Raw genomic sequence first — 24,467 nt, 5'->3', positions numbered from 1 at the left:
GATAGGGGTGTTGAGTTGAATGGGAAGGCAGAAAGGGAGTGCTGGGCACCCTGTCTTATTGACAACTCCATGTAATAAAATCAAGAACATGAGATGTTGTCTTATTCAAATATAAAAATATAGTCTGCTGTTGCTGCTAAGTCGCTTCAGTCGTGTCCGACTCTGTGCGACCCCATAGATGGCAGCCTACCAAGCTCCCCCATCCCTGGGATTCTCCAGACAAGAACACTGGAGTGGGTTGCCATTTCCTTCTCCAATATGGTCTAAATATAAATAATTTTTGCTTCTTAGCCATTTTGTATTACCTGTCTGTGTTAATTAAATATTAGTAGCTGAGAATCTATTAATAATAATTTTTATTTCAAAGAAGCAGACATTGGGAAACCCAGAGGAAGCATCTGAGATTGCCATACTTTTATGATTTAAGTTTGAGAATTTTCTTTTTGTAAAATACTAGACTTAGTCATGCCTGCTTGCAGAGTTGACGCTGGTTTTTACAAATTACAGGTGATTGGAGAAGCTGTTAGTTTAAAAATTATCATACTTGGAAAAGCATTTCCTTATCAATAAGTATGGATTCATCTCAAACTAGAAAAGTATATGTAACAATGCAGTGTTATATCCCAAATGCAGAATGTTGGGTTTAATTTTAAGTGGAGGCTCAGAATTCATAGAACCAAAGGAAGTAAAAATTGATTGACTGAAACAGCCTAAAAGGAAGGTTTTCAAATAATTTGAGGTGTGCTATACAGATTGACTTAATTTCATGCTTTCTTTGTCCTCTGGCACTCTTCTATCTGGTGTTGTCTCTTAAAATGTAGTAATTAAAGCTTCCTCCACTTGGTAAGAGGCTGAGAAATCCTATGTATTAAAGAGATCATCACTTGCTATTACTAAATGCTTACCGCCTGCCTGGAGAAAAAGCCTGCACTGCTCAACTAGATACTTTTTTTAAATCATGTGGTGAGGACAGATTTGAATCAGCCACTGATTTACTTTACTCCTATGGAAATGATCTCCTTTGAAAAATGTCTCGCTCTTGGCTCTTGGTATTTCCTGGTGGGAAGTTAGTGCCTTGACTTGCTGTAGCACCAAGGGTGAGTAACACTGCACCACTGAGGAAACGGCAGATGGCATTGCTTTATGTGCAGAGAAGAGCGTGGAGCTAAATTTGTGACATTTCTGTTTGGTGGAAGAGCAGTCAGTTTAAAAGGCAACCAAATTAATTGTGTGCATTTATTTATTTGTCATGTTTTATTTATTAAGTACACAAGTAATAAGGGAGATGGGCTTTGGGGTGGTGGTTGCCTGGAACATGGGAAAACAATACGATGGTAGGAAGGAGCATATGGTTAGATCTAGGTTATTGTCGGAGAAGGCAATGGCACCCCACTCCAGTACTCCTGCCTGGAAAATCCCATGGGCGGAGGAGCCTGGAAGGCTTCAGTCCATGGGGTCGCTGAGGGTTGGACCCGACTGAGCGACTTCACTTTCACTTTTCACTTTCTTTTTTTTTTTTTTAAATTTTATTTTATTTTTAAACTTTACATAATTGTATTAGTTTTGCCAAATATCAAAACACTGGAGAAGGAAATGGCAACCCACTCCAGTGTTCTTGCCTGGAGAATCCCATGAACGGGGGAGCCTGGTGGGCTGCCGTCTATGGGGTCACACAGAGTCGGACACGACTGAAGTGACTTAGCAGCAGCAGGTTATTGTCAAGGATCTAACTTTCATTTTGTGTTCGAGGGTGCTTTATTATTAGAAAAATCACTGGTCAAATAACTTCAATAAAAGTGGGCCACGCATGAATCAGCAGTGATAATATGTTATATATGGTTAATCCAGTGCTGTTACCAGAGGACCAATTAGAAAACTAAATATATTCGTAAAAATAAGATTTAACAGGGCAAAATTGTATGTGTTAAAGTCCTCCCTCCTCTTCAGGTATCCCCCTCCCCATTCTCTGGAGACAGCCACTGTTTAGGTCAGTGGATATCCTTATGGACCTTTCCCGCATGCATACAGTCATAGGTACTTTATGTGCACGTATAGAGTTACTGTGTTTTCCCAGTGGAATCATGACACATACTGTTCTAATCTGTTTGCTACTGAGGAGTACATGGGTTTTGTTCCATTTTCCTGGTATTAAAAAGTAATGTCTCAGTTAATGTCCGTGTACATATATCTTTGTTCACATTTTGGGGTGTATACCTAAGGATAAATTATGAGTTGAGTTTTAGTATGACATTTTTGGACTACCAGGGGAAAAACAGCAGTGACAAAAACGGAACAAAAACCACTTTAAGTGAAAATGTAGTGAAACTGCCTTAAACTTTTAAACATAAGATAAACAAAGTCTTCATTTTGTTACGCATTCGTTTGGCCTGTCCCATTAATTTCTGTATTCATGCCTCAAATAATCACTCTTTCTGTACATAAAATAGGACTGAAAGAGTGTTCTTTCCAGGAAGGACAGTGGAGCTCTTGGTCTGAGAGAGCGACTGTAGCCAGCAGCCTCGGTGGCTAGAGCTAGCCCCACCCCCACCCCAGGGTGGGGAGCAGAGCAGGCCAGCTGTCCATTTGTCATGCCAGGGTGACTGACCAGATGAGCCTGGCTCAGCCACGCTCCTTCCCCCCTCACCACTCCCTTCCAGTGCTGTGGCTTCCACCAGAGAAAAGAGGTGACCTTTCAGGTATGGAAGGCCCTGCCTGCCCAACAAACACATCAGGAGCTGTGCTCTCCTGTTTGTTGTTGTTATTGTTTGTTCACTAAGTCTCCAACTCTCGCAACCTCATGGACTATAGCCTGCCAGGCTCCTCTGTCCATAGGATTTCCCAGCTCAGAATACTGGAGTAGGTTGCCATGTCCTCCTTCAGGGAAATCTTCCCAACCCAGGGATCGAACCCACGTCTCCTCAGCTCTCGAGGCTCATTTGTGAGAAAAAGTAGGTTGTTACAGTCCCATTTGAAATTGACTTAAACTCCGGGGACCCTTTAAGATACAGATGGTAGATTTGGTTTAAAAAATAAGCAGACTTCTAGTATTTTGACATTTTCATGAGGTTCTCTTGATTATGGATTTCCCCCTCAACTTTAAAATCCTTTTTGGGACTTACCTGGTAGTCCAGTGGTTAAAACACCGGACTTCCACTGCACAGGGCACAATTCCATCTCTGGTCTGTGTTTGGGAACTAAGATCTCACAAGCCGTGCAGTCTGCTGAAGTAAAAAAAAAAAAAAAAAAATCCTTTTCTTCATACTGAAATAAAAGACTTAGGGGCTGATTCTGCCTTGAGGCTATCTATAGGCTGAACCAGCTTGGATATAGAAGTCATCTATATGCTGTGTAAGAGATTGTTTGAATTGGCAGAGTTTTGCACTTTTGTGCGAGTCTCATTGTACCTCCACAGAGAGGTATCTCTGTTTCTGGAGTGCACATCCGAGAAAGAAACTGCCCATTGTTTTCAGTCTGTGCAATTTTAAAAGTCTTATGCAAACAGATACTGTATTTACTTGTCCCAGAATATTTAGAGCTTGTAGGTAGCACTGTCCATGATCAGGTAAATCGACCCTGGCCAGCCTTGCAGTAGGGTATCCCTTAATTAGAAAGATAGACATGGATTGGATTGTAGCTGACTCCTGGCCGATTTGGTTACCTGGGGTTCAGAGGACATCCATGTAGTAGCAGTAATCCTAAATTTACTTCATACTCAGGTGCTGGCAAGGTTGGAAAGCCCTGCCCGAGCACCTGTGATGTGCCCAGCGCTGTGCTAGGTGTGTGTGTGGTGTGGGGGCGGGGGGAACGCATAACATTCTTGGTCCTTTTCCCTAAGAAGCTTCCACACTACATAGGAAGAATAAGTCGTACCCATGTTCAAACTCACTGCTTAAATACAAACCACGGTTTCAAGCTGATGAACATTGGAGAAAGGGTTTTCCCTTGTGTTGAGGCCACACTGAAGAGTGAGGAGGAAAGGTGGGATTTGCACTGGTAGTCGGAGGACAGTGACATTGAAGGACATCAGAGAGGTGACTATTAGAGATGAACCCCGAGGGGACTGTGTACTTTCCGTTCTGGAAAGAAACCATGTTCATTTTACACATGTCAGAAATAACGCCTGAAACAGTAGAATGACAGGGACAAAAATTTAGTAACAAACCTGAAATGGGAACCCGAATTTCTTGTCTCTTTGCTGAGTGCCTTTTCCATTAATTCACTCAGCCAGACTTTTGAAAATGGGTTATTTGCCCAGAGCATCAAGACTTAGGTAATACCAAATCTGGCCTGTTTTGGAATGGGCTTACTTCTCTGCTGTGTTGAGAGGCCTGGCATGGTGACATCATTTAGCATCAGAAGTGTTGGGAAATGGGGAATGGCGGCATCATCAGTATAGTTATGATATGAAGCTTCTGGAACACCAGCTCAGGACTTCTAGCTTCCAACAAGGGCTGTGAACGTGGCCCTCTAGATGTTCATGCCCAGTCAGGGTGGAGTATGTGCCACTGCCAGCCTTGGATGGCAGTGAGGGGGACTCTTTGTAGTTCCATGTCGTTCCATACTCCTCCCTTGCAAGCTGCCATAGATATGACCTTTACTTTCTTCCTTCATCATTTGTCCTGTTCCCAGGCTGGTGTCAGCCAGAAGACAACTCTTTATTGAGTGCCTACTGAGTGCCAGGTACTGTTCTGGGTTCTGGTCATACAGTGATAACCAAAGGAGTCCAGTTCCTGCTTCTATGACAGGAGTAGATGGGCAGATAAGTCAGACATTAAACATCATGAGGGGTGTGTTAAAAGAGACATCCCAGGGGTGGCTTGAGCTAGGAATGTCCATTTAGGTTTCTATCCAGAGCTGGCTGTCGAATGCTATCCTTTGAAAGACAAGTTTGACTTGGTAACTTCCTTTGCACAACTGAACCCACTTTCCCATCTTTGATCAACTAAAGCAGAGAGCGGGCAACTTGGTCTCCAGACTGACCCATAGCTAGGAAGCAGGCTTAGAAAATTCACGTTAGATGGAGAGTTCAGTGGAACAGGGAGGTGTCTGCTCCATGTTTTAATGCATTTATTTGAATGGAGTCCTCCCTATGCAGGCTGTGGTCCGTGCAGACTTACAGACTAATGTAGGAAAAAACAGGATGTCAAACATGCCCTCTTAGATCTCTGATAAAATTTGGAGACCCCCCCAAAATTTTCAAATTTTGTAAAAGAGATCCCACCTCTATTTCTATAGTAGGTACCTTTGTTGTAGGTCACTTACTTGTTTTATGCCCCAGTACTTGTCTGGAAAAAGAGACAAAGAAACCTCAGAATCTTTTAGTCAGTTACAGATTTTTGACTAAAGATGGAGTTATTAATAACACATTTCATGCATTCAGCAGAAATTTGTGGAGCCCCTTATGTGTCTCTCTCATGTCCGTCCTCCCTTCCCCTTCCACCCTCTCTGTCTGGACTGAGGGGCTTAGGATGTGGTTTTGATCTATTTAGAGCAAATAAGAATAATTTGATTTTCTTCTTATTTTTTTTTAAGTCCTTAATTAGAATTGTATTCTTTTTGGTGTGTTCCAGGAGGTCATGAAAGAAAGATGAGGCAAAGGGCTGACCCGAGTGGAAGTGTGATGTGGCTCCTGACGTGTAGCAGGTGTGGATTCCACCTTGTGGGCTCCTCCAGGGACACAGGAGCTGACCCCGAGCTCTGAGTGAGCAGCCAGGCTTCCAGCACTCGGAAGCGGTTGGCTCTAGTTTTAGGATTTGCCTCATGGGTGACATTACATTCTGTCTGAGGTGCTCTGTGATCAATAGCTAGGCTATTTTTAACCAGGGGTATTTTTACCGTTTCGTATACTCTGAAGAGGTTCATAAATCAGTAATGCAAAATGAAATTTAAATAACGGGGTAGAGCTTTGCCCTTGGGATGGAAGCTGTTAAAGTGTTGTTTAAGAATAGAAAAGAGGCATCAATTTTAGATCCCACCTCTATTTCTGCAGTAGGTACCTTTGTTGTAGGTCACTTACTTGTTTTACGGCCCAATAATTCTCTGGCAAAAGAGACAAACAAACCTCAGAATCTTTTAGTCAGTTCAAGATTTTTGACTAAAGATGGAGTTATTAATAACACATTTCACGCATTCAGCAGAAGTTTGTGGAGACCCTGATGTGTTCTGGTGTCACGCTAGGGGCTGTGGGAGTCGCAGTGAAGAGGCAGGCCAGGACCCCGAAGTCCCTGGTTTTGTGGTTGATGGTGTCGATGGCACAGCTAGTCCCTGGAGTGTGCTGTGGCAGGCTACCAGGTTCTGTGGGAGAACACAGCAGATCGCCTCGCCCATGTCTAGGGGCCGGCCTGTTGGGAGCCTGAGGCTAGAAGGATCATTAAGAGGGGGCTTGTGAAGGGACCCTGGTGGAGGGAACAGCGTGTGCAGAAGTAAGCATCTGGCTTGGAGGCTGAGGGGAGTGAACTAATGCTGGAGCAGAGAGGAGGTGATGTGCCTTGATGAGGCCCAAGGTGAACTGAAGGCTCACAGGATGGCCGTGAAAGCTGGAAATGGTTTGTTGACAGTAGATTACAGTGGGTGATATGATCAGTGTGCCGTCCCTCAGTAACAATGCACGGTTCACTGCCAGTGTAAAACCGCAGTGAACACCACGGAGCGTTCACATGCATTTCCCTCTGTCTCTCCACCTGCTTCTAGACAGTGTATCTTTGATTTTTCTGAAATTAACCTGTCTGTAACCTACTTCTGACTCACTTTCACTTTTCATTTTCATGCATTGGAGAAGGCAATGGCAACCCACTCCAGTGTTCTTGCCTGGAGAATCCCAGGGACGGAGGAGCCGGGTGGGCTGCTGTCTATGGGGTCGCACAGAGTTGGACAGGACTAAAGTGACTTAGTAGTAGTAGTAGTAACCTACTTCTGAAGAAGTAACTGAAGGGATTCATTCTGTAATAAAATGAAGTATGACCTATGTTTTAGAGCTTATAGCTATCCTGCAAATGAATGAGTGCATAAGTGAACAGATATTTCTTTCTAAATAAAATTTTGTACTGAAGGGGCTTTTTCCCTTCATGCCTCCTTCTAGACTTTTTCTGTATACCTGTGCATCTCAGGATACTGACAGATTTCTAGGTCTGCAAATCATTCAGCATGATAACGAGCTTCAGGCCAGTTTCTTGTACTGTATACTGGTATCTTTTTCCTTTAGTATCAGATATTGCTTTAAATAAAAGTATTCTCCGTTGAAGCTTAAAACCTTGATTTCAATCATATTTAACCTTTAAAAAAATAAATAATAAGTCAAAAATAGGGCTGGAAGCAGCCTAGAATCAGTTAATTTTCCCAGAGCTGGTCTGCACCCACACCTGGGTTGAATTTCAGGTTTGCCCTTATCTTCTCATCTGCTTTCCACCTTTGCACTGTATTCTGAGTCAGTATTGAGAACTTAAAACCACACGTCTTTTACTCCGCTTTCTGATAGCATCATGTTGTTACTCTTTTTCTTAGTCACATTCAGCTTTGTAACTTCATGTTTGTTTCTTTTAATGTCTGCGTCCCTACTCTGTGGGGAGTCTGCCTTACCACAGCTGGATCCAGCCCACCACCTGCTTTTGTGGAGCCCCTGTGCTAAGAATAGTTTGGTTTTTTTTTTTTTTTTTGAATGCTTGAAAAAAATTCAAAAGGCAAATAATAATTCATGACATTTGAAAATTATATGAAATTCAAAATTCAGTGTCCATAAATGAAGTTTTATTGTTACACAGCCTCTGTGGCTCTTTTGTGCTAGGCAGACTTGAATACTTGCAACAGAGACCATATGAACTGCAGAGGTTAAAATATTTACTTCCTGGCCCTTTACAGAAAAAGTTGGCTGACCCTTGGGTTAGACAGTAAGCTTCATGAGGACGGCCACTGGTTCATAAGTGCTGTTGCACTAATCCCAAACCTGGTAGCATTCAGTAAATGTTTGCTGAGTTACTGAATAGTGGAGTAAATAAATTTAGGGATTCTGGCTGCACTGTACAGGGTTCTAGCCTGTGTTGTCCACCCTCATCTGAGTTCTGAGATTTAGGATCACTGTGTATATGGTAGGGCTTCCCAGGTGGCGCTAGTAGTAAAGAACCCACCTGCCAATGCAGGAGACGTAAGAGATGCAGGGTCAGTCCCTCGATTGGGAAGGTCTGCTGGAGAAGGAAATGGTAACCCACTCCAGTACTCTTGCCTGGAGAATTCCAGTGGACATAAGAGCCTGGTGGGCTACAGTCCATAGGGTCGCAAAGAGTCGGACACGAGTGAAGTGACTTAGCGTGCACTGTACATGGTATTGCCAAATTCAGGCTTAAATTGAAGAAAGCAGGGAAAACCACTAGACCATTCAGGTATGACCTAAAACAAATCTTTAATGATTATACAGTGAAGTGAGAAGTAGATTTAAGGGACTAGATCTGATAGACAGAGTGCCTGATGAACTATGGACAGAGGTTTGTGACATTGTACAGGAGACAGGGATCAAGACCATCCCCAAGAAAAAGAAATGCAAAAAGGCAAAATGGTTGTTTGAGGAGGCCTTACAAATAGCTGTGAAAAGAAGAGAAGTGAAAAGCAAAGGAGAAAAGGAAAGATATAAGCATCTGAATGCAGAGTTCCAAAGAATAGCAAGGAGAGATAAGAAACCCTTCCTCAGTGATCAGTGCAGAGAAATAGAAGAAAATGATAGAATGGGAAAAACTAGAGATCTCTTCAAGAAAATTCGAGATAGCAAGAGAATATTTCATGCAAAGATGGGCTCAGTAAAGGACAGAAATGGTATGGACCTAACAGAAGCAGAGGATATTAAGAAGAGGTGGCAAGAACACAGAAGAACTGTACAAAAAAGATCTTCACGAGCAAGATAATCACGGTGGTGTGATCACTGACCTAGAGCCAGACATCCTGGAATGTGAAGTCAAGTGGGCCTTATGAAGCCTCACTACCAACAAAGCTAGTGGAGGTGATAGAATTCCAGTTGAGCTATTTCAAATCCTAAAAGATAATGCTGTGAAAGTGTTGCATTCAATATGCCAGCAAATTTGGAAAACTCAGCAGTGGCCACAGGACTGGGAAAGGTCAGTTTTCATTCCAATCCCAAAGAAAGGCAATGCCAAAGAATGCTCAAACTACCACACAATTGCACTCATCTCATACACTAGTAAAGTAATGCTCAAAATTCTCCAAGCCAGGCTTCAACAATACGTGAACCATGAACTTCCAGATGTTCAAGCTGGTGTTAGAAAAGGAAGAGAACAGAGATCATATTGCCAGCATCCACTGGATCATAGAAAAAGCAAGAGAGTTCCAGAAAAACATCTATGTCTGCTTTATTGACTATGCCAAAGCCTTTGACTATGTGGATCACAATATACTGTGGAAAATTCTGAATACCAGACCACCTGACCTGCCTCTTGAGAAATCTCTATGCAGGTCAGGAAGCAACAGTTAGAGCTGGACATGGATCAACGAACTAGTTCCAAATAGGAAAAGGAGTACGTCAAGGCTGTATATTGTCACCCTGCTTATTTAAATTCTATGCAGAGTACATCATGAGAAACGCTGGGCTGGATGAAGCACAAGCTGGAATCAAGATTGCTGGGAGAAATATCAATAACCTCAGATATGCAGATGACACCACCCTTATGGCAGAAAGTGAAGAACTAAAGAGCCTCTTGATGATAGTGAAAGAGGAGATTGAAAAAGTTGGCTTAAAGCTCAACATTCAGAAAACAAAAATCATGGCATCCAGTCCCATCACTTCATGGCAAATAGATGGATAAACAGTGGAAACAGTGAGACTTTATTTTGGGGGGCTCCAAAATCACTGCAGATGATGACTGCAGCCATGAAATAAAAAGACTGTTACTCCTTGGAAGAAAAGTTATGACCAACCTGGACAGCATATTAAAAAGCAGACACATTACTTTGCCAAGAAAGGTGCATCTAGTCAAAGCAATGGTTTTTCCAGTAGTCATGTATGGATGTGAGAGTCGGGCTATAAAGAAAGCTGAGCACCGAAGAATTGATGCTTTTGAACTGTGGTGTTGGAGAAGACTCTTGAGAGTCCCTTGGACTGCATGGAGATCCAACCAGTCAATCCTAAAGGAAATCCGTCCTGAATATTCATTGGAAGGACTGATGTTGAAGCTGAAACTCCAATACTTTGGCCACATGATGCAAAGAGCTGAGTCTTTTGAAAAGACCCTGATGCTGGGAAAGTTTGAAGGTAGGAGGAGAAGGGGATGACTGAGGATGAGATGGTTGGATGGTATCACTGACTCAGTGAACAGGAGTTTGAGTAAACTCCGGGAGTTGGTGATGGACAGGGAGGCCTGGCGTTCTGCAGTCCATGGGGTCGCAAAGAGTCGGATATGACTGAGCGACTGAACTGAACTGAACTGTACATGGTATGGCAGCAGTTCTCAAACTCTTTGGCTTTAGTTCCCCCTACACTCCTAAAAAATCTGAGGACCCCAAGAAACTTTTCTCTGTGGAGGTTTTATCTATCAAGGTTTACTATATTAAAAATTAAAATTTAGTGAAGTAAAAAGGATAGTTATTAATTCATATAAAAATAACAATATTAAATCCATTACTTGTTTAACACAATGAAAATATTTCAAAAAAGAACAATTTTCCCAAAAACAATTTAGTGAAAAGAATGGTTTTGTTTTCGAAATTTTGGAAATACTTTTAATGTCTGGCTTAACAGGAGGCAGCTGAACTTCCTTAGTTCTGCCTTTAATCTGTTGCAAATTTGTTGTTTTGGTTGAAGTAGCTGAAGGAAATCTAGTCTCACACAGATAGGTAGTAGGAAAGTGGAGAGGTACATTAATAGCCTTTTAGAGAATGGTGGCTATTCTGCTCTGATACTGTGCCAAAGCTTGACAATTGGTAGTTTCTCAAAGGTTAATTGCAGTGTGGAATCTGAAACCACACCAGTGAACAAACATTTCCTCCTCCCCTCCATTGAAATCCATTGGTCTGCCTTGCACTTTGAATGGATATTTTACTGTTAGGAGTATAATTATTTTAAAAAGCACAAATGCAAAGTAGTTAAAGCTCTTTCTCTTTCATTCAGGAAGTTCACAAGATTCCTTGGGGAAATAGGTGTTTCTGGATATTGTTAATCCAGACTGAACAGGATGTGAAAAGGGGGATGTGAATATGTGCACACATATTATTCCACTGTTAATCACCAGCTTTTATTCCTGTTTTTATCTAATACAGATACCCAAACACAGTCTCAGTATGATGAACTTCTCCAGCCCTTTTCTCGTGTAACTTCTCTTTTAGAATTAAATCATCACTGGTTGTTTTTTTTTTTTTTTTCTTAGTTGATGTGAAACATCCATAAACTGAAATTAGGTTAGTATTGATGCCAGGTTGTTTGGAAAAAAGGGTATTAATGTCTTAGCTTTAGGGCACAAGATAATTGGATGAAGGAGGTTAGAAAAAGATGCTTCTTTTTTACAACATGACATAACACTACATAATCAACTAGTGGCATTAATGTTTTAAAAACTTTTATATGAAATAAAAAAGTTTCATATGGAACCAGTTATAAAACATCACATGATGTAAAAATACAGCCGCAATCATAAGCTGCAGTGCATTCAGATTTGTTTTCTTGCTTTTGAGATGTTGATCCTGTGGGATTAAGCTGTCAAATACTGATGTCTTATACTCTAAACTGTATAGCCTGAGAGCCCAAGAATAGTAAATATGCGCAGGAAAAAAAAAAAAAGACTGGAAAAAGTACACCAGAATCTTGACAGTAGTGACCTCTGGGTTATGGGACTATGGGTCACATTTTGTTTCTTCTTTGTCCTTTTTAAACATTGATTACGATAAATATTTATTGAGTATTATGTGTCATGTATTGAATGGTGGAGTTACAGTGAAAAGGTGATTGAGCTTCTGCTCAGTTGGGTCTTCCATAGATCACTTTTTATATTTCTCATAATAAATGTGAAATACTTCTGTAATGAGATAAATATAGTAAATATTTAAACCAAAATAAACTGAAAAAATACACTGGCTCTTTTTTCTACGTTTTTGGTTTTGGTGGGCAAGAGGGTTGTGGGTTTCTGGTTGTTTCTCCTTTAAGTACCAGTGTGGAGATGCTTCAAGAGTCAGTTATCCTGAATATCACTCTCTTTCTAGAGGACTCTTTATTACGGGCTTGATTCCACATAAATTGAAGCCGTGATTTTGGAAAGAGGAAGGAGTAGCCATTTCCTGGGCTTTGTTTTTGGTGGTGCTTTTGAGCCGTATGAAGATGTTCCATCCAAAGGTTCTCTACTATAACTAAGGACCATGACAGGGCTGCATGTGACACCTGGATGGACCCTCACTGTTTTGCTGCTGGTTAGGGGTTTTGTGACTCACCTAGGAGGCAGAGCAAAGGCAAATGACAGCAGAACTTGAAAATTGGCGTCTCTCTGTGGCTTGAACAGCTTTGAAAGTGTACATCTTATATTCAGGGCTCATGGGAAACATCTGGAAATAGAATTGGAACTTAATTATAAAAGAGAACTTTCCAAAAGGACTCTTACTTCTTATATGTGAATACTTCTTAGCTACTGAAAGATAATGGAATTCTTATGGGCTCTGAGTTTATATTTGATCTGGATAGGAAACTAGAACAAGTTTGATGAGCAGTTTTTTGGAGTGAATCATTGTTAGAACCAGTCTCTTTTCTGTTTGTATAAATATATAATTGTGAAAGTTTTGCAGAGATGCTTGACTGTGTAGGAAGTGTCAGAAACTTTTCAGTATGGCAAAATATAATGTAATATATTTGTGAGAGAAAAATCATTACTAATTGTAAAAGTGGCCACCTGACTAGTTGTACAGAATAAAGGAGTTGGAAGTCACCACCAACTTCCTGAGCTGAACATCCATGAAGTTGTACTCTCAAGAAATTATGGAGCTTAGCAGAAAATAAAAATCAAGTAGAGGCCGAGAAGATTCAGAGAAGGAATAGAATTTAATTGACTATCTAGAACAAATGCCTGAGGTTAGATTTAAAAAAAAATAGGATTTGTTCATCTAAAATGAAAGAGGTTTAGGGGACAATGATCAGATTCTTTAGAATCTTGGTTCTGCATGAGTAGAACATGGCCAGAAAAATGAGGGACCACTCCTTGAAGGTTGAGAGTTCAAAGACACATAAATATTGTATCCAACAGGTAGTGAAATTATTGAAGTCATTTGCTCCAATGGGTGTGACAAAACATACAAAGAGGATGGCCAGAAAGATCATGATTTGTTATTGCGTGAGGCAAATCAAATAAGAGAATTGTGATACTGTGTACCTACTGTTGGTGCTGACTAGTGTGTGTGTGTATTTGTAGAGATGTTTGTGAGGACGATTACCAAATGTAAATGGTGATGGTCTTGGGATAATGGGATTTTAGGTGATATTTTCATTATATATTTAATGTGTTCGAATTTTTAATAAACAACTTATTTAGTTGTAACTCAGGGAAGTATTATTTTCATACTTGCATTAGAAATAAGATATAAAGTAGTAATACAGTTATTAAAATTTTTCTGGATTTGTGAATCACAATGAATTATGTAGATGAAGGTATTTTGCTCAACTTTTTAGGGAGGGGCAGCCTGCAGGTTGCTTCTCCTATGTCAGCTATAGTAGCTTCCTCAACATACCTTGGATCTACTCAAGATGGCAGTTCTTGGACTGTTTTATTCTTAGCTCAAAATATACTATTGGACATAGACTATTTTATATGTTCTGGTGCTCAGTGTGGCATCTTGCTTCCATACTTCCCTACCTGTAGTCTTTTCTTCCCTAATAGCCAGACTTTTAAAATACAGGACAGAACTTTTCTCAGAAGCGGCCAGTGGTTTCCCGTCTCATAATACAATCTGGAGTCCTCGTGCTGACCTGGGAGACCCTACCTGGTCCCGGCCTCAGCCGATCCGCCCTTCCCCTCTCTGCTCTGTACCTGAGACCATTCTGCATGTTCCCACCAAGGACCCGGCTTGCTCTTCCCAGCGTCTTCACGGCTGTGCTTGCTTCCTGGTGTCCATTCAAATGCTGCCCCATCCAAAAGGTGGATGTCTTTGCTGTTTACAGTATCACTTACTCCTTTCCTTCCTCTGTCAGTCTTTGTCCCCTTACACCCAGTTTCCATTTCCTCCTTACCACTAATCACCAACTGACACATATGCTTATTTTATAGTGACTATCTTCTACTAAAATGTAACCTCTCAATGCAATCACTAAAATGTAATTTTATGTCTTTTATCATGGCTATGGCCATACCATGTAGGGCAGTGCCTGACACATAGTAGGCTCTCAGTAAATATGAGTTGAATGAATGAATTCACAACCCACTCCAGTATTCTTGCTGAAAAAATCCCATAGACAGGGGGGCCTGACGGGCTGTGGTCCATGGGGTCGCAAAGAGTCAGACACAGCTGAAGTGACTGAGCACAACACACACGGCCATACTACATAGGGCGGTGCCGGCCAGGGTAGGCTCCCGGTAAATATTCACTGAATGAATGAATTCCTGTCTCAGTTCTCCACTTTGTGTTCTGACATTTTTGCCTTGCAGAGAGGTGGTTACGTTCAACCATTTCCTGGAAACAGCAGCTGAGAAGGAGGTTCAAGGAAAAGCTCGGCTGCAGGACTTCATAGAGAATCTGCTGCACCGGGTGGAGCTAGCGGAAAAGCAGCTGGAGTACTACCACAGCCGGCAGGGGCCCGGCCCCTGCGGGGACCCCCGAGAGCACGCGGTGAGTCCTGCAGGCCCGGCGTGAGGGTTGTGATGCGACAGGTGGGGTCAAGGACAGAAGAAAAGGGTGCTGAGGAATGACTTGCAGAAATTTCCTAGGCATCATTTGAAAGCATGGCCCCAGCCACACCTGTGTCGCGGAAGTGAACAGGTGAGTCTAGGACACTTGGGAGTAAGTGAGACCCTGGATGCCTGGTCTCCAGTTCTTCACCTCCAGCTCCACACCAGGCTGAGGTGGTAGAAATACGTTTATGTTGCAGCGTAACAGTTTGAAGTATCCAAAGAAATCATCTGTCCCAATCATGTGTCAGGTGGATAGGAAGTTATTAGTATTATCCTGTTTTTGAGCTCGTCAAGGAATCGTCTGAAAACTTTCATGCTTCTTAGTTAGCGAAAGATTTAATCACTTTTTCCCCCCTTATTAGGAAGGAAAACACTTGTTGGTATTCTCTCTAGGTGAAAGATTCTTTAAATAGATTTTTAAAAAGACTAAGCAAAATTCCCAAATGGTATTCTATAATAGGATTTTGCATATGATTTTACATATGGTTGCAGGGACTTAAACCCCCAGAGCCCAAATGAGAACCCTGAGTATAGATGAAGGTCCAGCTCTCATAAGTGGCTTGATCAAGGTTGCCTGGACTCTTTGGAGGATGGGTGGGAGGTGGGTGGTTTACAAATAAGCACACTTCAGATGAGGGATGTGGGTGGTCACATTTACTGCCCATACAGTTTCCTTGATGGTATAAACAACAAAGCCAAAGAATGGATTTTTTAAAACCTAAAGTGGTTTATTTATAACATTTTCATTATCAATTGAATTCTATTTATGCTTACCATCTTCTCAGAAGATTTAAAAAGATTCTTTTACTAACCCTGAAATGAGGAAAAGATTAGTAAGGTGGCTGTTGGTTGATTGAAAAATTTAGGCTGAGCAGTCTGGAAGCCAAGATTTAACAGGAAACATGATTAAATAAACAAAGAAGGAATGAAATGAAAGGCAGGTGGATAAAGAAGGAAGACCAGAGGAAGAGACACAGATAGCAGGAAAGTACAGAGACAAGGAGGAAGGGAAGAAATGAAGACTTACACAGTGCTTACTGTAGTAACATTTACTCAGCCTTACAGCTGTGCAGTTGTGCAAGCCCCTGTGCAAGCAACTGTGCAAGCGGTTGAGAACAAAGTAGATTGGAAGGAAGTCAGTGTGTTATGCCTATGAGCTTTCCGTAACTGTCATCAAAACAGTTTTAGCTACCTGACGTATTTGTTATTTTCTGGGTGGGTGTCTGTGGTCTCCTGAGAAGGAAGCTTTATTCCCCTCCTTGGTTCCCTAGTCACCTCCTTGGGAAACTACAAGTCCAGTCATAGACAGAGGGACACTCTGAGCTCTTCCCTGCCTCTTCCTTCCACTTTGCCCTCTCTCAGGAGTGAGGTGTGGCATGAGATCATGGAGACCAGATGTGAGGTGAGCCTGCCTGGCTTCTAGATCATTCCCACCCTGCTTCTGACTGGGTGAGACAGTTTGTCTTCCTGGGCCCATCATTCTTCTATAAAATGAAGTAGTTGGACTAGATGCTCTATAAGGCTTTAAACTTCTCAGATTCTCTGATCATCACCTGACTTTGGTGGTTAGGAGTTCTAAAATTAAAATGTAGCCATAATATTTTCAGTACTTAGGCTTATAAGTAACGCAGAGCTACGAAATGTATAAATTTTTATTGTACAAAATTAAGAAGTTCTTAAAGAAAGAGAAAAATAATAGAAGGCAAGGAGAGAGAAAGGAAGCCCATTAGTTCTTGCCTTTATTTGTATTTCTGTGTTCACTTCCTCTGCTCACTTTACTTTTCCAGCTTGGAAACTGAACACCTTTTAAAAGACATAGCCAGTCATTAGTTCTTACCTGCTTTATCATATAATCAAAAGTCAAACAGCTCCCAGCTCTTGTAGTCAAATGTATAGATATAAAATTATGTGTGTGTGCTGCTGCTAAGTCACTTCAGTCGTGTCCGACTCTGTGCAACCCCATAGACGGCAGCCCACCAGGCTCCCCCGTCCCTGGGATTCTCCAGGCAAGAACACTGGAGTGGGTTGCCAGTTCCCTCTCCAATGCATGAAAGTGAAAAGTGAAAGTGAAGTCGCTCAGTCGTGTCCGACTCTTAGCGACCCCATGGACTGCAGCCCACCAGGCTCCTCCGCCCATGGGATTTTCCCGGCAAGAGTACTGGAGTGGGGTACCATTGCCTTCTCCTATACGTGTGTGTAGGTACGCATAATGTATATATGCACACATGTACTCATAAATACATGTATATATGTATACGTGTACATACAAATATGGTAGGACATGTAATAGTAAATATTTATGTTTTTGTTCTTTATGTCCCAAACATGACACCATCTGCCTTTTTCAGATTTAATCCACATAGGAAAGAACTTAATTCAAGTCAAATAAAATACAGTTGAGACTGAGTGGGAATTTAGAAATGAGAGATGTCTGTAAGCAGGGCATGATCAGGCTGTAGCGAGGTAAGCTGACTTTTGGAGGGAGGACACATCGCCCTGAGAGGTGTCAAGGATGAGATGTTTGATTTCTGAAAGAATGGGCAGATGTGGTTTTCCCTGTTTTCACGTATAGTCCTCTCAACTCTACTTTGGGCCATAATGTGCCATGTTATGAGACAGTCTACGAATCCTAAAATCATTTTTCCTTTTAACTTAGTCTGTTTTACATAATAAAATACATTTACCATGTCTTTGATGTAATCTAACTACTCAGTCTGGCCATGGAAGAACTTGGACGCTTTTAGCAGGATAAGCCATGGGTCATATCTGTAGTAACCTGTTGGGTTCAGCTTAGAGAAGGTGCAGGCCTCTGGAGCCTCAGCTGTGCCTGGGAGAGCTTCTTGCCCGGGTGCACCCCAGGATGCAGCAGAAATTTCAACTCCCGGCACCTAAACTCCCTCCTCCAGAACCGTGGGTAATGCCATCCCCAGCCTGGCCGGCTCTCCCCATTTCCACCAAGGCTGCTCTGCAGAAACAACACTGCCTCTTCATCTCCCTTCTTCCCTGCCTCCCTCCCTCCCTCTCTCCTCCTCCCTCTTTTTCTCATTACCCCTCCAGAGAGTAATGACATCTTTAGATTGATGTGTACCTCTATTCTTTCTAGCTTTAAGATTCTTTTGTGCACTAGAAAAATTTCCTTCCCCCTCACAATTAGCGCCTTTTCTGAAATAATGTTTCGGCATTAATCCCCTTGAGCATTTATGTTCTTTTTCACCTGGCTGATTTCTAAAAACGCAATGTGCTTACTCAGATAATTTGTCTGTATGCTCTGAAACATGCTGTCGAATTAGACACAAAGTGACCTAGTATACCATCTGCCAGAATTACTCACAGACCTGCTCAAATAGAAGGTCATGAAATAGCTTGGATAATCTTATTTTAAGCATTGCATTTATTTCCTGCAGGTTGCTAAATTAGTGCTAGCAGTAATTCATTTACCGTATTTATTGGGGACGCAGCGCTTACTGGGTGCTGATGAAACTGCTGTGAACGAGATCGATGAGGTCCCTGGTCTCAGGGAGGAGGGACACACAATAAGCAAACACATAAGGAAGATAATTCCGTATAGTGAATAACTACTATGAAGAAAAAAGTAAGATGACACGTTTGAGATGGTCACTTTAGCTTTAGCAAAAAGCTTTCGAGAAAAGCCCCGCTGAAAAGGCAGCATTTGCACTGTGACCTAAATGGCAAGGAGGCAGTTCTGGAAAATTTGGAAGTGGAGCATTCTAGGCAGAGAAATAGAAAGTGCAGCTGCCTCAGGAGGGAATAAGCTTGGCACATTTGAGTGGCGGGAGATAAGTTGGAAAGGCAGGAGGGGTCCAGATCAGGCAGGAGCTTCTTGGTCATATAAGGAGTGTGGATCTGTTCCATCACACGTAGGGAAAAACCATTGGAAGGTTTTAAGTAGGAGATGATCTATGTTTTAGCAGAATCACTGTGCCGCTCTGGAGGAACTGATGGAGGGATGCAAGAATAAGACATGGGTTATGTTGTGGCCGGTGAGAGGGGACAGCAGCTCAGATAGAGCCAAAGTAGAAATAAAAGGTACAGGGTATGTTCTTGGAGGAGAATTAACAGGACCAGTTGGCCTGGATGAAGGATTAGATTTAGCTGGTGAGGGAAACTGAGGAGTCAAGAACAAATTCATGGTTTTGGCCTAAAAAGTTGGGTATATACAGAGAGGAAAGTTGGAGGAGGGCTAGGTTTCCAGTTTCCCAAAAGCTGTCATATCCTGAGACACCATGTTTGTGCTTTAGAAGTACTTAGATTGGCTCTCACTACAAGGTTATTTATATTTTTTTCAACCAGAAATGTTGATCAGGGCCTCTCTTGATACCTATCGTCATACCCTTCTCTCCCTAAATAAAAAGACAGAGTAGTTGGACCAGGAAAAAATGGAGGTAGGTGGATTGACTGAGTGGGAAGAGCGTTTCCATCTGCCTACAGCTGTGGATCCAGAAGGAACACTGGCCTCTTGTGTTCACAGGGAGGAGAGCAGAGGAAATTCGTTATCACAGGCACCACCTCTACCCACAAACCTCATAATCCGTCAGATCACTGTTGGCCTTTTCCCCAGTAAGGGAACATGTGTATGTGTGTATGTGCGGGCATGCGCAAACGCGTGTGCATGCACGCGCACACACACACACACACACACACACACTTTTGAATAAAATTCCAAAGGGAATTATGTACCCATATGCAGCAAATCATCACATTATGTGTTTACATACACACATAAAGTTGAAAACATTTTGTTATATCTCTATAACAATGATTTTTTTAAGTGGGGAAGTATTTAAAGGAAGAAAAACCCTGTAAGTTTTTACAGTTTATAGAGACACTGAATCCATTCAAGGAGCCCAACTGATTGGAGCAGGGAGTATGGGCGGACTGGAGGAAAGACAGTAGAAATGCTGATGCCTCCAGAGTTCCCAGAAGCTGCCAGTCTGGTGTTTGCTGGGGCCTTCTTTGTATATTACAAGACCTCAGGACCCTCATGCAAGGAAGGTGCCTTTTGCTGTTCAAATTTACTAATCCCATGCCAAACCCAGCCAGCGTGGACAGGGTTGGCAATAATGTGACATTCAATTGTGTCCCAAGGCAGAAGGCAGGAATTCTATCTCACCTTCTTGGCCACCAAGAAGTCTGTTTAAGAACCCTTTCTGATTTGCTGCTGTCTACGGCTTAAGCTGCATACAGAAAACTTGGAGGAAGATCCTGTTCTGTCAGGCTTGGCTTTTTGGGTGACTTGAGTATAGCAGGGGTGGATGTTGGCCATCCTGGGCCAGGATGGCCCTTTCTCCACATTCTCTTTGTCACCTTCTTCTTCTGTCAATCTGCCTGTTAATGTGACAGCACTTCTTTTAGTTGAAGGCTGCATGCGGGAGGTTGGGAACTGAAGCTTGGGAATACACTGAAAATACACTTGCCTATAAAGTGTTTGGTGACATCTGGAACACAAAATGATAATTATCAATTTATTCTGCAAACGGTATTCTGAGCCCAGCCACAAAAGTGCATGCAGATATTTCAATGAGAGTGGAAAATTATCTCAATGATAGATGGCCTCAGGACAGTTGTGGAGTTGGGTTTTTGTGTGCTCTCATGTTAGAAATGATGTATTTTAGGCAATAAATAAATTTGTGCCAATTTTCCCTTTAGTTGATACACTGTGACCAGTCATAGCTGTGTAAATTAGCTGCAAATACAGCTTGAATCAATCGAGAAATAATGGCACATCATTCCAGTTTTTAAAAACATGTTTCTTCAAATGTTGTTCTCTTGAGGGGCTGTTTAACTTTTTGAAATTTTTGAGATCTGCTGATACTGGCTTCTTGGAATTCTCAGAACAGGGAGCCACAGAGGCTTCCTGAGTAAGCAGAGCTGAGCACGAACTGTTCTTGTTCACTGCAGTGATGGATGGTGCCATGGGCTGTGCTCCTGATAACAGTCACTGGCTTCCTTAATGGGAATACAGTTTCTCAAAAACATAAGGAGGATTTTTATACAACCAAACCCAACCTTTAAGTGAAAGTAATATTTTGTCTTGTTTTCCTTCAGCTTACAGATATCTCCTCAAATAGGAAGCCCAAATGCCTGTATGTATATCTTTTTATACTTAGACCATTTGATTAATGTTTGCATGACATGCCTTCCTGTTACACTTTTTATGGTATCTATAATATAAATGTATTTGAGAGCTTCAGGTGAAAATTTACCTGCTTATTTACCTTTCTAAAAATGTGGATGTGACTTTTATGCTAATGGTCTATGAGTATATGGCAGTATGATAGTACTACAGGAGTCTTTTTAAAGTATTGTGTAATAGAACTTTCTCGTATTGTGCTATTGTGTAGTCATAGTAACCCTATAGTGCTATTAATGTAGTGTGCACACTGATATATATATTTTATACATAAATTTATACTGTGAATCATATACTTTATGATAGCTGTACTACAGATTTGTTTGAATCCCCTAGAAGTCACTTAAATAGTCAAAAGGTTTAGGTTCTGGTCTCATCTTCTCCATAGACCACTGTTTGTTACCCTCGATAGTCATTTAGGTTTTCTATGCCTCAGGTTCTATCACTGGTAAATAAGACTAGTAATATCTCCCTGGGAATTTAGTATCATGAGATCATTTTCATGAAGGCCATCGTATCAATGTGGAAGGAAAAGTATCAGTATACAATATATTACTTGTTTTACTGGAGCATTACTGCCACCTTAGCACATAGAAGTGATTGTGCCATGAGTAGTTTTTATTCTATTAAAGACTTAAATCTTTCTGCTTATCTACCTCCTCCCACAATCATCTGTAGAAGCCGAGGGCACCTGCATTCTGTGTATAACCACCCTGATCTCAAGACCCATTTCCATCCAAAGGGAAGGATGAAAAAAGCCAAGGATGACAGAGCCAGCGTGCAGCCCGCTAAGTCCCTGCATGAGCAGACCGAGTCACCAAGAGAACTCTGCAGACCAGCAAAGAAAGGGGAGCCTCTGGGGTTTGGCCGGAAAGGCAACATCAGACCCAAGATGGCCAAAAAAAAGCCAACAGCCATCGTGAACATCATCTAAAACGGTGGGTGGTTCTGGACCACAGCACTGGGCTTTGGGAATTGTGTTCTAGGGGCATCAGTAGTGTCCTTTTGGATATACTGCATTATAAAACATATTTCATGTCAATGTGGGCATTGACCTGGATTAACCAGAATTTAACAAATGGGAATCTTGGTGAACCAGGCTTTTTTACAAGTCCCTTTTGGAAGCAGGAGGCAGATTACAGAATTGTTTTTAAAATAATGAAATCAGTCTTATTCCAAAGTTTTAGTAAAATGAAGCTAGCTCCAGCTCTTAAAATAATTGGCCCAGTAAAATTCTATGAAATAAAAATTTTTTTGTTTTTAACCTCACTGTCAGTTAATTTGGGAGCCTCCAAAATAAAGCTTCTTGTTTCCCTGAAAATTCTGGTTAATCGAGATTCCAGTTTTGGGGTTGCTTCAAGAACTCATCCCATTAGACTTCAGTTGTCATCTCGACAGACTGTTTTCCAGTTTGTTCGATTCAGGTTTTTTGTTTCTCTGGATGCATGTTCATTCTTATTTTGGTGCCTCTCTGCTTTCTTCCTTGGCTGAGTATTCTGCACTCTAAGACTGTGCTGCCAGCCTCTATCTTAATAGCTGCTTATACTGCTGAGGTTGGGGAGGACAGTAAAACCCTTATGCTCAGCACCCGTCGGCAGTTCAGGGTCAGAAAGGTTAGATACCAGTGGACTACACAGTTAGTGCATTGCGAGCCACCCAGGAGACACCACAGATGTTACTCAGCTCTTTCCTAAGACCTGCTCCCCCGGGTGGTGGGGTGGGGGGTGGTTTATTAGCAGCCTCTCTGTCAGCTATAGGCATGACTTTCTCCTTGCTGGCCTGACTTTCCATCTCTTGCTGCTTCTGTGCCATTTTATGACTAAAACACACGTTCTTACCTTTCAGCCGAGTACCTGATGTATTTGTTGTATATGGCTTTCTAAAGTGATTTCCGAAATAAACAGTGCATGTGGGATCCAGAATCTGAAATCATCCTCCCCTCTCTGCCTCCCTAAAATGGCCTTTGTTTCCATAAAGAACCATCTGTCATGAACCTCCTGCTTTATAGTTTTCTTCAAGAATAAATTTCTGTGTTAGTTTTTAAAATTTAGCAATATCATCAGGTCTCCCGCAGAGTTTGTAAGTGCTGACATTCCTTTGGAAACAAGAACAGTTATGTCCACAACTATATACATATAATATATATATAACAAATACAAAATGTATATGTCAAGTATATTAATAATTTATTTTTAAATACTCATGAAAAAGGTGTATGTTTGTGGTGGGTGATTTTTAAACTATATATGTTCATGTAAATTGAATTCTCTGATTTTAGAAATTAAAGCTTAACCTAATTAACATTAGTAGGATTATGATTGTTACTGCAATAAGCATCAGATTAGCAGTGCATTAAAAATAGGTAACAAAACAATTACGTAAAATGCCAGTAAATTGAAAAGTGTAATTTATACAAATACTTTGAGCCTATCATAGTGAAAATGTTGGTTTTTGAATCTTCACTTGACTTTCAACTCATGGGGATAGGCCCTTCACGTGGTGTATAGGCAGCTATCAAGTGGTAAAAAACATTGCTGTGAATATCACTGTTAGGATGACACGGTAAAAACTGTAATGTTAAAATAACTGTTTATTTGGAGAATTAACCTCTTCCAAGGTTATTTATTATTGATGTTTATATACCATGATTGCACTTACCTTTTACATACTAAAAATTTGACTGGTTTGTTGTATTGCATGCTCTTTGTCCCATAATGTGTGTGTGTAATGACAGTAGTTTGCTTTTAAAGGTAGTATAAGCCAGATTTTTTTCCCATTTTATTTAATGTAACTTACGTTTTCAGTTTTCATTTAATATGCCTTGAGGGCATGACAGCTCTCTCTAACAGTGGTACCCAGTGATCTTCAGAAAGCACCGTAATGCCCTATCTACTCTGTGTACATTATACAAGACAAATGATTTTAAGGTTTATTATATTAAACTTTTTTTAAGTTGCAACTAAATTCTGATCCTTATATAAGGAAATGCATTATGTATATTGTGCTTCCTTAGAGACATAAATTTGGTTTTGAAACATGCGAGCCACCTCATTCTAAGGGATATCCCATTTACCTGCCATGGGCTGAGCCTTGTGCCATGTCCCACTTGGGTGTTATTTTTAAATGCATTCTTTGTGCTCATGGGTAGTCAACCTCAGAGTTGGTCTTTTTCAGAAATCACCAAAGTTTTCTAGGAAAACATGTTACAGTTTAAACTGAAGAATGGATCTAATTTTATTATTTGTTTTGTAAGGAGGAAGTCTTTGTTTCAACCTGCTTTCATTCTCTTTTCCCAAAACTAGGTTACAGATCCTTAACTGAAAAGTTCAGACTACTTAGACACTGTTTTCCGGTATTCTGCAGGGTCATTTTGTTGTATGGAAGTTGGAATATTTGTTCCTGGATTTTAAATAAAGGTTTTTAGATTATAAAATATTATAATAATAAAACTATATTTATGA

General features: G+C 41.2%; 1 protein-coding gene across 2 annotated transcripts in view; it reads left to right on the top strand.

Moving 5' to 3' along the window:
- The window catches only part of ZNF365 (zinc finger protein 365), a 25,727-nt gene extending 1,260 nt beyond the window's left edge, over nucleotides 1-24,467 (top strand). The window contains exons 2-5 of one of the 2 annotated variants that reach the window (XM_010857410.1): nucleotides 14,613-14,793; nucleotides 20,922-20,959; nucleotides 21,685-21,944; nucleotides 22,852-24,467. In XM_010857410.1, coding sequence (XP_010855712.1) covers nucleotides 14,613-14,793; nucleotides 20,922-20,959; nucleotides 21,685-21,940 — 475 coding nt within the window. In that variant the 3' untranslated portion in view covers nucleotides 21,941-21,944; nucleotides 22,852-24,467. Of the gene's footprint in view, nucleotides 1-14,612; nucleotides 14,794-20,921; nucleotides 20,960-21,684 lie in introns of both variants that reach the window. The other variant, XM_010857409.1, reaches the window with a different exon arrangement.

Source organism: Bison bison, unplaced genomic scaffold (assembly GCF_000754665.1).
Source record: "Bison bison bison isolate TAMUID 2011002044 unplaced genomic scaffold, Bison_UMD1.0 scf7180017864380, whole genome shotgun sequence".
NCBI classification, from domain to species: domain Eukaryota; kingdom Metazoa; phylum Chordata; class Mammalia; order Artiodactyla; family Bovidae; genus Bison; species Bison bison.
The sequence above is the reverse complement of the archived record's forward strand: the minus strand, read 5'-3'. Positions and strand labels throughout refer to the sequence as shown.